Raw genomic sequence first — 14698 nt, 5'->3', positions numbered from 1 at the left:
CTTGTTCTGTTTTGTCAGGCAACCCTGTCTTCATAAACGTCTTTATTAAAGGAGTTGAACAAGGTAAGTTGAAATTAAATTTTGTGCAATAATGTAAAAAAAAAAGCGTGAGGGTGACATTTGTATTAATTTCTTAAAAAAAATATGTAGGCTTCTATTCCTCTGTTGTGATCAGGAAAACATGACCCAGTTCTAAGTACTCCATGGGCAAAGTTGACTTTAACCAGTGTTTCATGGAAAATAGGGGGTTTATGCTCAGTTTTCAACATTTGTATAGCAAAAAAAGTGAACATAATTCCCTAAATGTAAAGACTGTTTAACAGCTGGATATAACTAGGCACCACAAATCTGTGACACAACTCCTTTAAAAAACACTTAAGCCCTACATACTTTGTTTGCTAGATGAATAGCAAAAATAGCATTTTAACTACAAGTTCACATAGCTTGCAGATCTGCTCTTTTCATTGGGTGAAAATGGTTAACATCTCTTGTACTGAGCTAAGACGCATTTTAAGTGTAGAGATACTGTACAGGTGTATTATTGGTGGTGTACAGTATTTATTAGACTTCTTATGAAAAACAAAAGTTACAAATTGGTTGAGCTCTAGGGAGACCTACAAAGTAGGGTACTAACTGAATCATATTGAACACTTCCTGAAGGTGAAAATGTATGCCAATTACACACATGGGGGGGTTGCATGGGCTGTGTGAAAGTATACTGAAAAGGGAGGTTTTTCTGGCCAGTGACAAAGAATAAATGACAAGAATGCTGTAATCAACACCAAAACTAATCTCTATACACTTACTGTAATGTGGCATATGGAAAATGTATTTGTTTCTCTTAAATCTTATCTAGAATGTGTGTTAATTTAAATCTGTAAGGGTTAAATTGACATTTAGGGTTTCCTTTGCACTGTAAATATACCTCTCCTTCACATTACATTATTAATTATTACGTTTATGTATTACAATTACCTTATTCGGAAATGGTACAGATTTTGGTAACTGAACAAAAGGTTTCTCTTTCAATGTAAGGTGAAAATCTATTCCCTACATATTGTGTCTCAGACAAACAGTTCACACTCTCACATTTAATCCACTCTTTCCTTTGGGCAAAATAGTCTAGAGGCAGGAATGTCAAACTAATTCTAAGGAAAATACAGTATATGCCATTCAGTCATGTTTATTTCAATGTTAGCAGCTAGCAAATAGGGTTGAGACTTCCTTCACATGAAAATGCAATCCCTAGAACTATTATTTGACAATGACAAAAAAAAGCCATATAAAGCCTTTGAACTGAAACTGAATGGAAAATGTGTAATACCATTAGGCAGCCACCTATAAAAACCCATAAAGCGGCTTTGAACTGTGGTTTATATGGAGAAACATAAGACATTTGTAGTAAATCTTTTATATTGAAGAGGCATAAGAATGAATGTGATCTCCCAGCAATACTGAGCTCTTAAATTAATATTCTGTTCTCTCAGCCTCATCCATATCTACCATCTATATCCTCCTTTAGAAATACTGAGCTAGAAGGCTCTTCATTTAAAAACAGGGAGGGGTCAGAAGATGCTGCATCCAGGTGGACTCATGTGCAATAGATGTATCAAGTATCAAAGCTGTTCTACGGCCACTGGTTGAGCATTTGGAATTGTAAGGGGTTTTTTTTCCTTCTAAAGTGTCCACGGAAAGGCCACTCTCTGAGTGATCTCACGGAGAACAAAGTATGCCGCCCGCACCCGAGCGACCCCACAGCTCAATCTAGTGGCAATAATATGTTCATTACAACGCAATTACTGACACTTAGACCTTCTCTCCCTGAAGTGTGTGGGATGAGTGAGGGGGGGCGGCACTGACCTCTGGTTTTAAGTGACCCTGTGTTCTTGTATTTGTATGTGCGTGTTTTTGTTTTCTTTGTGCACATGCCTCCAGGTGCAGGATGTACAGCTTTATGGGCGGAGGGCTGTTCTGTGCAGGCGTGGGGAACATCCTCCTGATCGTTTCCACGGCAACCGATTACTGGATGCAGTACCGACAGTCCAGCAACTACATGCACCAGGGCCTGTGGCGTTACTGCATGCCGGGGAAATGCTTCCCGCACAATGACAGCATTGGTAAAGTCTAGAATGCACCATGTGCCTGCACACAGTAAACCCCTGTGTGGAAATTGATCCATTTGCCACTACGAGAGTGTACAAATGCAACCAAATGGACCCATACAGTTCCATTTGGTTACATTTGTACACTCAGAGTTAAATTAACATAGGATTTTACTGTGCACGATGCAGACTTGGTTTCCATTGCCACTTCTAAACCAATACTTGCATTTTCCATTCTTTATCAAAATGGTCTATTTACATGGGAGTTCAACGGGGTCACGATGACACAGATTATTCCCCCTGTGGTTACTTCTATTGACCTTTGACCCTGTCCCCAGCCCACCTAGATGCTACGCGCGCCCTCATGATCCTCTCCCTGCTGGCATGTTTCATTGGCATCATCATCGGCATCATGGCCTTCATCCACTACTCGTCCTTCGACAGATTTGACAAAACCTTTGCTGCAGGCATATTGTTTTTCATCTCATGTAAGTTGGACTCCATTCTGTTTTCGCTTGGTTGCTGTGGTGTGTCCTCTAAATGTTTCATTATCAGTCAATATGAAGGGGGAAAAAAAAAAATAACTTTGGGTTTTTTTTTTGTTTACACTGGCATTTTGTTAATGGAAATGTTGCATTATATTTCTACCGTCTAATCGCAGCCATCCAATCGCATCATGACAAAATTATTTGATTCCACAATGAAGCAGGGATGTCTGGTACCTTCACAAAAGGACTGAATCCATGAAAGAAGAATGGTTTCATTATGCTCTTGTTTGAAGCCGACATCAGCTTCTGGTTGTCTTTATTATGAGACTAATAGAAAAACTGGACACACTGCATTTCTCCTGCTGGAAATTCAACAAAGCTGCTATTTGATAATCAACTACTATATACTGACTAGGTGGTTTCTATGATAATAAATATTGTCCCGTGTATAGAGCATGTAAAGTAGGCTAATATGACACTTTGTTGGGGTCTTTTCACCATTTACTTCCATACTACTTCCTGTAACCAAGACATAGCCTTGCCTAGATAAGAAACAACCCTTTAGTAATTCCCTTGATAATAACGTTAACCACATAACCCTATATATTTGACCAGAGTCCCCCAGGGATCTATAGGCCAAATATCCTCACCAAAAAGAATATTTGCCCCAGAATAGAGATGCCAATAACAAAATGGAGCAGCTACAGTTTTATTTAATTAAACAATTATTTGAATCTTACATTTATAAACTGATGCAGTGCATTATGGGAACCCCTAGGCCACCGAGTCTACACCATATGAAAGCTCAAAAATAAGGACTACAAGTGTCAGTGGAACAGATTCTATGCACCCCAGCATTTGGGGATTTTCTTAAAATGTTAGACGTTCTAGTAAGAGCACTTATTAGACATAGCCTTTGGGACAGTCTTACATAAAATAGCTTAGAAATATATTGTGACAAATCACTGCCTGAAAAGTATGAATGGTGAACGGAAATAAAATAATGAGTTTTGTACTTTTCAAATTGAAAGCATGTAAATGGCTGTAAATGGCCCGTCCATGTTTAATATAGTGACTGACCAGTCATTAACACTTGTCCAGTAAAAAGGTTATACCAAAATTAAAATATTTCTGTAACTAGTACACTGTAGCAGCTGAATGAGGTGGTCCTTCTGCACATGAAAACTATGTCTCTGAACCCCATTAATAATCAATGGCTGTACTACAACAAACACAAACATATGATGTAGCATCACAAACTTATGATGCTACTGTACTAAGTAACCTTTTGTCATTCCTCAGGCTTTTTAGTGTTTCTAGCCATGGCTGTGTACACGGGTGTGACAATTAATTACTATGGGAAGCGCTATGGAAACTGGAGGTTTTCCTGGTCGTATATCATTGGCTGGGTGTCAGTGGTGCTCACCTTCTTTTCAGGTAAACATTTACAGGCCTTTACAGGCCATCTCCTAATCAATATTATAGTATTAATGGTAGGTAATGCTGGTGATGATCAGTGTTTTCCTTCACCGTCGTTGTTTTCAACACACTAAACAACATACCCAGCATATTGCAACATGTCTGTTCAGTTTGAGATGTTATCAGATATTACATTCGCTATGCAAATTCATATTGGGGATTTCAACCTGCCTCTTTTCCTGTTAAATGGATGATGGTGTAGGTTAAAGCTGACCAGATCTACATGGCACAGCCCTTGGCCACCAGCAACTTGTGTTTGATTACCTTTAAATGTCTTCAGGCCTTCAGTTGGAGCTGATTTCTCTGATTATGTGTTCTTTATACTGCATCTGAAAATTGAGTCATAATTAATCACTTGTGGAAGACATACTGACGTTCATTCCACTACAAACATTAGGCCTATACACTCAGTCAAGCCTCATCATGAATAATATTTCATTAGACAGTTATATTCAGTTGGAAATGTCAAATGTGAGTCTGTGTGATGTGTAGGCTACAACTAGGCTAACATAACAACAAACATGATGGTAAATACTTGACTGAATATGGATTACCTTACACATTGCCAGCTGCAATATGTATGCATAGTACTTTACTGTTCGTGCTGTATCAAAATATATCAGAGGATGTGTGTGTTCTATTCAGTTTGGTGGCCGCCATTTTAAACTTGAAAAACAGGCGGTGCTTAGAAACCAGGAAATGATCCTCCCATGCTGACAGTAGACTGGTGACGCAAGGTTATGCTGACAGTGGTAGACAAAGTACTCCCATTTTTTACTTATGTAAAAGTATCAATGCAGAAATACTCAAGTTACAAGTAAAAGTCCAGAATTCAAAATGTACTTAGGGACCAGTCGAAATTTACATAAGGGGGGGCATGGAGGAAAATAGGGGAGGGTCATGCCTTTCTAATTTAGGTCCAAGGGAGGGTCAGCTAATTTTACTTTGAATCCAAGGGAGGGTCATGCAATTTTGAATTGATAAAATAGTCCGTTTTTTATATACCTTTTTAGTACAGCAGAACAGTGGTCAATGACCCCTCTCCATTTCAAAGGATACAAAGAATTCAAATCAAGTAACACCATGTCTATTTAGAATCAATGACGGTCGTTAACAAGCCATCAACGCACAGCGAGTGTGAACGACCCAGTCAAATCTATTCAGCGTCTTAACGATGGTGGTTGAACAATTAAGCAAAACTTCAACAGGCGTTATTGGAGAGATGCATTATAAATAGGCCTACTATAACTGGATATTCATAATCATTTGAAGTAATTCTGTGCATGTGATTAATGTGGATCTATATGGACAGTTGTGTATAGATGCCTATAGCTCCACAAGTAAAACCAGAAGCATCAGGCCATAATTGATAGCCTAATTTGTTTTATGTAGGCAACAGTGTAGTTGTAGTCACTGTAGTTGATAATTAAAAGGGCAGAGTGACAAAAGTTTTAAACTACTGGTTACCAAATATTCAACTTTCTTCAATCTGACCAGGATTCAATGGGTTTCCCACATGTAAGATGAGAACACTATCCATTCTGCTACCACTACTACAGATACACTGTGCATTTAGCAAGACTGACTACACTACAGCAATGTTCTAATCAATGTGGAAAGCAAAACATTGGACATATCAGTTTTAAATGTCATGTTGTAGTTGATGGGGAGGGTTAGGGGTGTCAAGAATTTCACAATACGATACATGATGTTGGGCATGATATCGATATGATATATTATTAATGTTCTTTTCTCATGTATCATCAACATTGGCCATCATCTTATAAATAACGTTATAAAGCAAGTTAGAAACAATTACAAAGTGCTTTGTACACACAAATAAATACATTTGTGCAAGCTTAATGGAGAAGTGAAGTTCTCACTAACTATAAACCCATTGTTTCAGAGGACAGATAGACACTAATATAACAAATATAATATAATATAAGACTGCATAACTATAAATTCCACAAACCTCATATTTTTGTCATCTGGACTCTGGACCAACCAAGTGCAGCCTAGTTATTTCGAACAGCTAAAAAAAATCTATAATACCAGATACAGTATAATACAATCTTAGATTAGATGTAGGCCTATTTGAGAGTGCAGATGCATGTCACATTAACGAGCGTCAACGAGCATCAGCTGACACACAACACCTCCCCTCTGCAGTGCTTTAAACTGAAAGTGACTGACTGGAGTCTGTTTCATTTCTCTCCAAAATACCTTGAATATGATGGAGGACATGATTAATAATTACTATGATTATGATAAGCTTTACATTTCATATCATACAGTAAAAACTCCTAACTTTCACCGGCAAAAAAAAAGAAAGTGTTTTTTTTGTATTAAAAAAACAATTAAAAAAATATTACGATACAGTATGACATCATGACAATACCTATCATCACATTTTAATACCACGATAGGCTATATCGTGACACAATATATCGTGACACTTCTAGGCGGGGAGGGTTACTCTTTTTTTTGTAATCACTTGGGGAGGGTCATTGATTTTTTTTTTTTGTCAAAGGGAGGGTCATGGCATTTTAGATCAGGGCACATACATTTCCTCCATGCCCCCCCTTATGTAAATTTCGACTGGTCCCTTAAAGTAGCAAAAGTAGAAAGTAGCCTACTCATTATGCATAATGTCCGCAGCTCACAATGCGTCATGCTGTGTGAGCTTGTAGGTGTAAATGTATATAGGTCTTAATGTAGCCTATGTTTTGTAATAATAATCCAAATCTGCAAAGTAACTAAAGTTTTCAAATAATTGTAGTGGAGTACAAGTACAATAGCCTCTGAGATGTAGTGGAGTAGAAGTAAAAGTGTTGAAAATTGGAAACACTCCAGTAAAGTAAAAAAAATACCTCAAAATTGTACTTAAGTACAGTACTTGAGTACATGTAGCCTACTTAGTTACTTTACACCAATGCCAGGAAGTGATCCTCCCATGCTGAATTGTGTGAGCTCATCTCAAATAAATAAATACATAAAAGGCAGACATAAGTTTCCTGCTTGCAATATCAATAACAATGTACCTTTTCACGGCAACCAAACATATCAGTAGGGTAAACAGGTGTTACCAATATACTAATAAGGCTCTGTAACAGCTAGTGGTTCCAGTGAGCCATCATGAGTGGAACCGCAACCTTAATTAGTAGTAGGCCTACTATTGGTAACACCTGTGCTGAGGTGAACATTCCCAATCCCAACTGAATTGTGTTCTTTATTTTTTTTATTTTTTTTGCAGCAAAAAAAGAAAGAAAAAATAATATATATATATATATATATATATATATATATATATATATATATACACACACACACACACACACACACACACACACACACACACACACACACACACACTAGGCTACAATGACCTGATGACGTGATAGTCAATCAATATGATTTATAATGTTAGGCCTACTGGTTAATGGTTAAATGGATTAGTGAATAGTGAAGATAAAACTTGTCTTTTCATTCTAGGTATATTCTATATGTGTGCCTATCGGATGCATGAATGCCCCAGAAGCTCTAATTCTCATTAGAAGACCTGAAGCATGGATTATTGGACCTGCATCAGAGCTGTGTGCTGCTGAATATGTCCACCAACATGGACCCAAAGTTTACCTCCCTAATACAAATGTTTAATTGATAACAATAAAAAGATTCTGCAATTGGAAATTCGGGGGAATATGCCTCTTTTTTTCGTTGTGTGGCATAGTTATGTTTATTCAAATATGCATGTGTCATGTTTTGTTTAATGTTGCTTTTTAAGTAGGCCTATATAGCCTGATACTCATTCATATATTTACTACATCCATTTTATAAAGTAGCAGTACAAGCTAAACTATATGAACTATTCAAAAATATTCATGCATAAACAATGAAAAATTAGCTCTAGCCTATATATAGGCCTTTGTATCAAAGCAGGCATATTAATGGTTCAGTTAGTCAATCACATTGCTGCAGCTAAAGATATTTATTATATCTACATAACTATAAGGACTTGCATAAGGTCATATTTTTGTGTCACACGGCCCCCAGACATAGACAGTCAGGGAGACAGAGAAATGTTCCCCCCAAACCAATTCTAATATCCCAAGTTGTATTTGATCATTTTGCCTATAAACATTAATTTAGCACGATATGGAATAATAACCAATAAAGGGATTGGTAGGGGCCGAATGCCTACCTGCAGGCGAACGGTGCATTGCCAGACTGTATAGGCCTACCTGCGTGTATGTACGCCATTCATATAACTTCCAGAATATTATTTTGTAATATTTACATTAGCCGTTAGTAAAATCGATGGTCTGACCAAATCCTGGAATACAACCATCTTTAATGTCATTATTTTCGATTGTTATTAACGGCTATACGGGATTTCGTTTAAACTGAAAAACATTTGACTCAGAATCGTATCAACCTACTACTATCAAACTTCACATTCAAATATTCACATCACGTGTGAGAAAATCGCACAGTGACTTTGGTCCCTTGACTCCCTTTCCTTGCACCTGACCAAATACAACCAAATACAACAACAGGGGGAGGGTTGCTTTATTTTATTTTATTGTATTTAAGTATTAGTCTTTGCTTCGTGTTGTCTTTTTCTGTTTTATGCTTTGAACTTGTGACCTTTTGTGCTGTCTTTTTTTCATTGCTTCGTTTTGAAAAATCAATACAAATATTTGAAACAAACAGATCTAATATAGCCTATATCACTAGCATGGGTGCTTGAAACCTATAAGCCAAGTATTACCAGATGCAGTTGCAAGCCTCTTATCGAAATGTGCCACTTACGGCTGACGCACTGCCTGCACCAGCTCAAACATGTACTTGATGAAATGGCTACTAAAAGCCGCTTAACTGCACCTCAGGAGCGGATCCTATTGACTCTCCACGTAAAGACGATTTCATCACCATTTGTTCATTTGCTTTCTAATTTCCCTGTAAAGCAGGCAGCTTGTTATCCTGATGTGCTCTAGTCTAGAGAAGAGAGACTGACGCACTGGGTCGCCGCGCTCCGCTTTGGTCCACCGACGTCCATTGTTAAAGAAACTATAGCTACAGCACTTTTAGGGGTTTGTTGTTGTATTATAGTCAGTTCATGCATTCATAGACTGCTCGCCTATAGTTAGACTCATAGCATAATTACCTGACTCATATTTTGAAGGTTTTCAGGAAAGAAGAAATGAAAAGAAGAAAAGAAAAAAAAGGAAAAAAACACATTCATTTTGCCAAGAGAAACCAGCACTCAGAGCAGAACAGTCTTGACCTGCTGATTCATCCTGCCTTATTGCCTATGTTCTCAGCCTATGAAGAATGCTTTGTAATACATTCAAAATGATTTCTGCCTAAGTCAAAAAGTTAGCCTCATATCATAGCATAATTGCCCTACCTCCGTCATTTTTGGAACGTAACAAGCATTCTGATAGGCAGACGACATAGACAATAAGGCACAATGAAGCAGCAGTGTTAGGAGAGTAGGCAGAAATGTCAATTTGCCCCAAAAATGGCAATATATAGGCAATGCTATGAGGCTACGCTATTACAAGGGATGTTCACGTCTTCACTTGTTGTAAAGCGGCCACAGTGATTATTAGCCAAGTCAAATCTGGACTGTAGGGTGAGGGTCATTTGTCTGATTAACACTCCTCACATATTCTCTTACACTTTCCTCTCACAAAAGTCGTTTTTATTTCCGAGCATTAAAAACGCGGGCAAATTTACATTTTGAGACAGATTCATGCAGCATGGGCTATGCGCAGACAGAATGTATTTGGTGGACAGTGGCGTGCATAATTGATTGATTACGGTAATTAATTTGTTCTGCCTGATCAAATGGAAATCCTGTCCTCGAGCCGAAAGGATTGCAACTTCCGCTCTAACATCTCACTTAATTGCCTAATAGCATTGCAGCAGGAATTCATGCCTACATTAAGACACTTTCACATTAACCACCATGATTGGAAATGTGATGACAACACGATATCAACAAATTACAGCCTATATATTCCGTCGCCTAATGACACAGGAGCAGTACTTGTACTCTCCCAGATTTTAATACCAACAATTACAGCCAATTTAGGTGGGATTATTACAGGCTCATAGCACGTCCTCTCGTGGGAGCTGTGAAACAGGCTGGACACTTCTATAAAACGTCAAATGAAAGGAAAAGTATTGAAGAAGATAGCCTACATTTCTAGGGAATTTGAAACCGTTAAATGGAATTGGAGAACTACTGAAACTGATGGGTTCTCTCTCCTTGGATTGGATTAAATTGCCCTGAAAATGTATGTTCTGTTAATTAAAGAGCTGGAGAGACGGGCAGACCCCTGTTCAATATATAACATTGATTATTATATCAAAATATAGAACTTTAAGTTTAACTTCTCAACAACAAAAAAAAGTGTTGTTTTATAACTTACAGGTTATACCTTTGACTGATCAATCAATAGCAAACAGTTTTGCTTTGCTTGGACTATGGCCTAAAATTAACATGATTATAGCCTAAAAACAAACTTTGATTCTGATGTGGCTTTCAATGGGAACGGAGCGGAGAGCCATACAAACCGCTCTGTTCCCATTGAAAACCATTGCAAAACAGGCAGAATCAAAGTTAGGCGTGACAGAATAAAGACACAACCTCCACGCACCTGTAAACTCAAATAGCCTATAAGCAGGGGTCTTCAACAGGGGGTCCGGGGCCCCTAGCGGTTCCTCAGAGTTACTACAGGGGGTCCGCCAAATCTTTGTGTGATAGGATTTCTTTTTTTACATTAACCACTTGAACCCTATAGCATCCCAATTCTGAGGGGAACATTAACTGAAAATAGCAGATCTTCTACAAGCTCACAACGCCTCATGCTGTGAGGCGTTGTGAGCTTGTATCGGCTATTTTCGGCAAAGAGGTTTGGTGTATAGGGGGGGAAAGGAGCAAATCAAGTAGGCCTACTGTATTGACGATTTAAGTGATTAAATATCTGAAATGAACAAAAAAAAAAGGAATTTACACAACACTGATGATAGTCAATGAAGCTATATATCTATGAATTCTATGAAAAAGTTTAATCTGCAACACAATTGTATGCAATGTAGTGCAGGGGGCCCGGGTCCCCGCTTAATTTCTCTCAGCTAAGGGGCCCTTGGCCTGAAAATAGGCTTACACAAAGTACATATGCCGAAGGGATGAAATCCCCCCCAAAAGAAAAAGAATAAAGCAAGTTAGTGAACTACAGTTGTGAGGTTTCAGCACCACGGCCAGCGACCTTCCCCTCTCCTATTAACCCAGTGGTTCCCAAACCTTTTAATATCGAGACCTAAAAGACAAATTTGATGTCTGCCCGCAGGACCCAAGCTAGTGAAAATAGCAGATCTACAAGCTCACACAACAAACGTTGTGAACTTGTAGATCTGCTATTTTCGCTACTTCTTGAACTTTTTTTTATTATTTTTATTTTTGGAAATTAAACTTTTTTTTTTAAATCTTTTGAAATAATATATATATATATATATTTATAATTTAAATGTAGGAAACGGGAAGAAGGAGATACTTACTCGCGACCCATACAAATTGGTCCGCGACCCACAAATGGGTCCCGACCCACTGTTTGAGAAACAGTGTATTAACCCATACACAGATCACTCTATACTGCCCGCCCCGCCAGCCACCCCATTGGCTGATTACAAATCAATTTCACAATCTGATATTCGCTTTGAATAAATAGTAATCTGCCTCCCACTGACTCTAATACAACACACTCCCACTCACTGTTTACACGGGCTACAGTCTAAAGCGGTCGCTGCTTTGGGAAGACAGACAGTGAACTGACAGCGTACACGCACGCGGCATCATCAACAGACAGGCTTAACAGATGCACGTTTGAAGTCGGTTTAAAAACATAACTTGATAAATCATTATTATTATTATAATAATGAGTCTTTACACGTCTCCGGCGCCACAGGTGCAAACGCAGAGGTCAACGTCGTTCTTCATCGAGGACATCTTGTTGCACAAACCCAAGCCTTTGCGAGAGGTTTTCCACTCGCCGTTCACCACGTCCCTTCATGCGTCCAGAATGCCCAGCATCCTGGAATATGGATATCATCCACTGATGCCAGCTCCCATACTGGCACCCCATCCACACCATCTGCACAAACCAGAGCACCATCAGTATTTCTTCTCATCTGGTAAGTACACTGCAGTGTTCATTTTGACTGCAAAATTTTGATTTAGTTTAGTCATAGTCTTTTGAATAAAATTCGAATTAGTTTTAGTCATCTGAAAAGTTTCAGTTGATTTTGTCACAAAAATGTATTGTGGCAGGCCTTGATGGCGTTCGTAATGGCTGTTTTACACTTGGTTGCATGCTGAAAATAGCCAATCTACAAGCTCACAACGCACCGCAGCGAGAGGCATCGTGAGCTTGTAGATCTGCTATTTTCATAGCGCAACACCCGAGTGCAACCAAACATACTTTCTACTCCACCAGTCAACATTTTAGCATCATTGCTTAGTTTTTATTTCCTTTTCGTCAGTGAAAAAAAGGTAGTCGATGAACATTTTTCGTCACAGTTTTAGTCGACAAAATTAACACTGCACTGCAGCATGTGCATGTTGATTGTCATTACAGTTTATATTTTGCAGCATAAAAGTTGTCTGTTAGACATAACCCTAACCAGTTATCAGTGACTACTGACTAGAGCCTATAATCTCCAAAAATGTGAGAAAGAAAGTTGACCGAATTATTCGACTGGAATTTCCAGTATGCGCAACTGAACGTCTCTGAAATATAGGTTATGTAAGCCAAATAAGATATTTCCCCCCCAAGATATTATATTACTGAATTAAAGCCAATCAAGTTCAAATTACTTTCAACGTGAATCACAATAAAGAAAAGTTAAAAAAGAAGAGGGGGGAAAAGATGTTGTAAACTGATATATATTCCAATTTCAATTCAATTCAAAGGAGCTTTATTGGCGTGAGAAAACATACATCTACATTGCCAAAGCAAGTGTCAAAATATAATACAAACAGTTTAAGAAAATGGGGAAAGTATATACAGTTTGAGTGGGTACAGCATTGTGTTAAACAGAGCTATGTCACATTGTGTCGTTATACATGTTATATATACAGGGTATGAAGTTTTTTTTTAAACAAATAGCAGCAATCTTTTGCAGTCACTTTGAGCAGCATTTTTTTCCCTCAAAACTATTTAAATAGTATACTATTATTACATATAATATTATATATTCCATGTGACAGGGATGCAAATGCCGGCATTATTTCAGCATCACCCAGAGTTACCAGGCAAGCACTGCAGGCGCAGGAAGGCACGGACGGTCTTCTCTGACTCCCAGTTGTCTGGCCTGGAGAAGAGGTTTGAAGTACAGCGATACCTTTCTACACCAGAGAGAGTGGAGCTGGCAACGGCTTTAAGTCTGTCTGAAACACAGGTAACAAACAAACGGACTAAATGCGATCAATCTGAGGCAGTGGTTTTCAACCTTTTTCATATCAAGGTCCATTATTTATTCGGCATTTGAGGCACGGGCCACCGTTCAATGAGATTTAGCCTCTCAGACCTAAGAATTAGAATATTTTGTTGTCGTTGGATAAGATTTTGTCCACAATTCCATCCATGCTGTATTGATCTGGTAGGCTACCATAGGAGAGATAAGAGGCAAAGTTTGATCAAAATAACAATCCTTCTATACATTCTCTAATTGTTTAGACTTCCTGTAAATTGAAAATGAACTCTTGACGGGTCAATTTGGTTTCATTTTACGCTCTCCAGAGTTAAAGATCTATAAGGGTCCATTTGGTTACCAACTCTCCATCATTTAGCTGGGGACCACCTGGAACCCCCCCCCCTTGGGGGGTGGTTGAGAACCACTGATCTAAGGCTATAAACCATAGCCTAATTATTGAAAAACAAGTGGATTATTATTATTTTTTTATTATTTTTTTTCAAAAAATAGACAAGTGGATTAAATTATTCTATTTCTTTTAAAAACACACAGGTGAAAACGTGGTTTCAAAACAGACGGATGAAGCATAAAAAACAACTGAGAAAAGCGCAGGACGTGCGGAAAGATCCGAGTGAACTGGACAGGTCAGACAACTCGAGTGAGAGTGAGATTAATGACAAAAACAATGATGAGATGAAAAACGGAATGGACCCTGACTTATACATGGAACACGAGGACGATGTCGACATTGAAGATGACATTTGCTCCCCAGAACATTTATTATAGTAGGTAATGCAAGCTGTTTTTTTTTAAATAAACGGAATTACCCATGTCTAAATGTAGATATTGGCCTTCTGGAATTTCCCCAGATACAAAATCATATTACAACAACAAAAAAGAATAAATGCAAATGTATTATTATGTCAATATTTATTGAAGCATGCAACATACTGATTTTTTGGGTTTTTCCTTAATACTCTGACTTAGTTGTAAATCTGTTGTGTTGTCATGTCTGACGAAAGATAATAATATATCCAACACTACTACTATTATAAGTATTCGCTTTATAGGTTATATGTTCTTCACTGATTGTTAAACAAAAATATCAAATTGTTTATTTTGATAACATGTAAGAAAAACTGT

General features: G+C 38.0%; 2 protein-coding genes across 2 annotated transcripts; both read left to right on the top strand.

The window, feature by feature from the left end:
- Positions 1–1942: 1942 nt before the first annotated feature.
- lim2.1 (lens intrinsic membrane protein 2.1) lies at positions 1943–7626 on the top strand (the record flags this gene model as incomplete). The annotated part of the gene is made up of 4 exons (XM_080436291.1): positions 1943–2117; positions 2441–2590; positions 3893–4027; positions 7565–7626. 4 exons carry the CDS (start codon positions 1943–1945, stop codon positions 7624–7626), a joined length of 522 nt encoding a protein of 173 aa, XP_080292417.1.
- Positions 7627–12018: 4392 nt separating this feature from the next.
- On the top strand, positions 12019–14341 carry bsx (brain-specific homeobox; the record flags this gene model as incomplete). Its single annotated transcript, XM_080435273.1, has 3 exons — positions 12019–12274; positions 13350–13540; positions 14108–14341. The coding sequence occupies 3 exons, from the start codon at positions 12019–12021 to the stop codon at positions 14339–14341; spliced, it is 681 nt and encodes a 226-aa protein (XP_080291399.1).
- Between the last annotated feature and the right edge of the window lie 357 nt (positions 14342–14698).

This window comes from Gymnoscopelus braueri (genome assembly GCF_963280865.1).
Source record: "Gymnoscopelus braueri genome assembly, chromosome: 8".
NCBI lineage: Eukaryota > Metazoa > Chordata > Actinopteri > Myctophiformes > Myctophidae > Gymnoscopelus > Gymnoscopelus braueri.
This window is presented reverse-complemented; position numbering and strand designations above follow the sequence as displayed.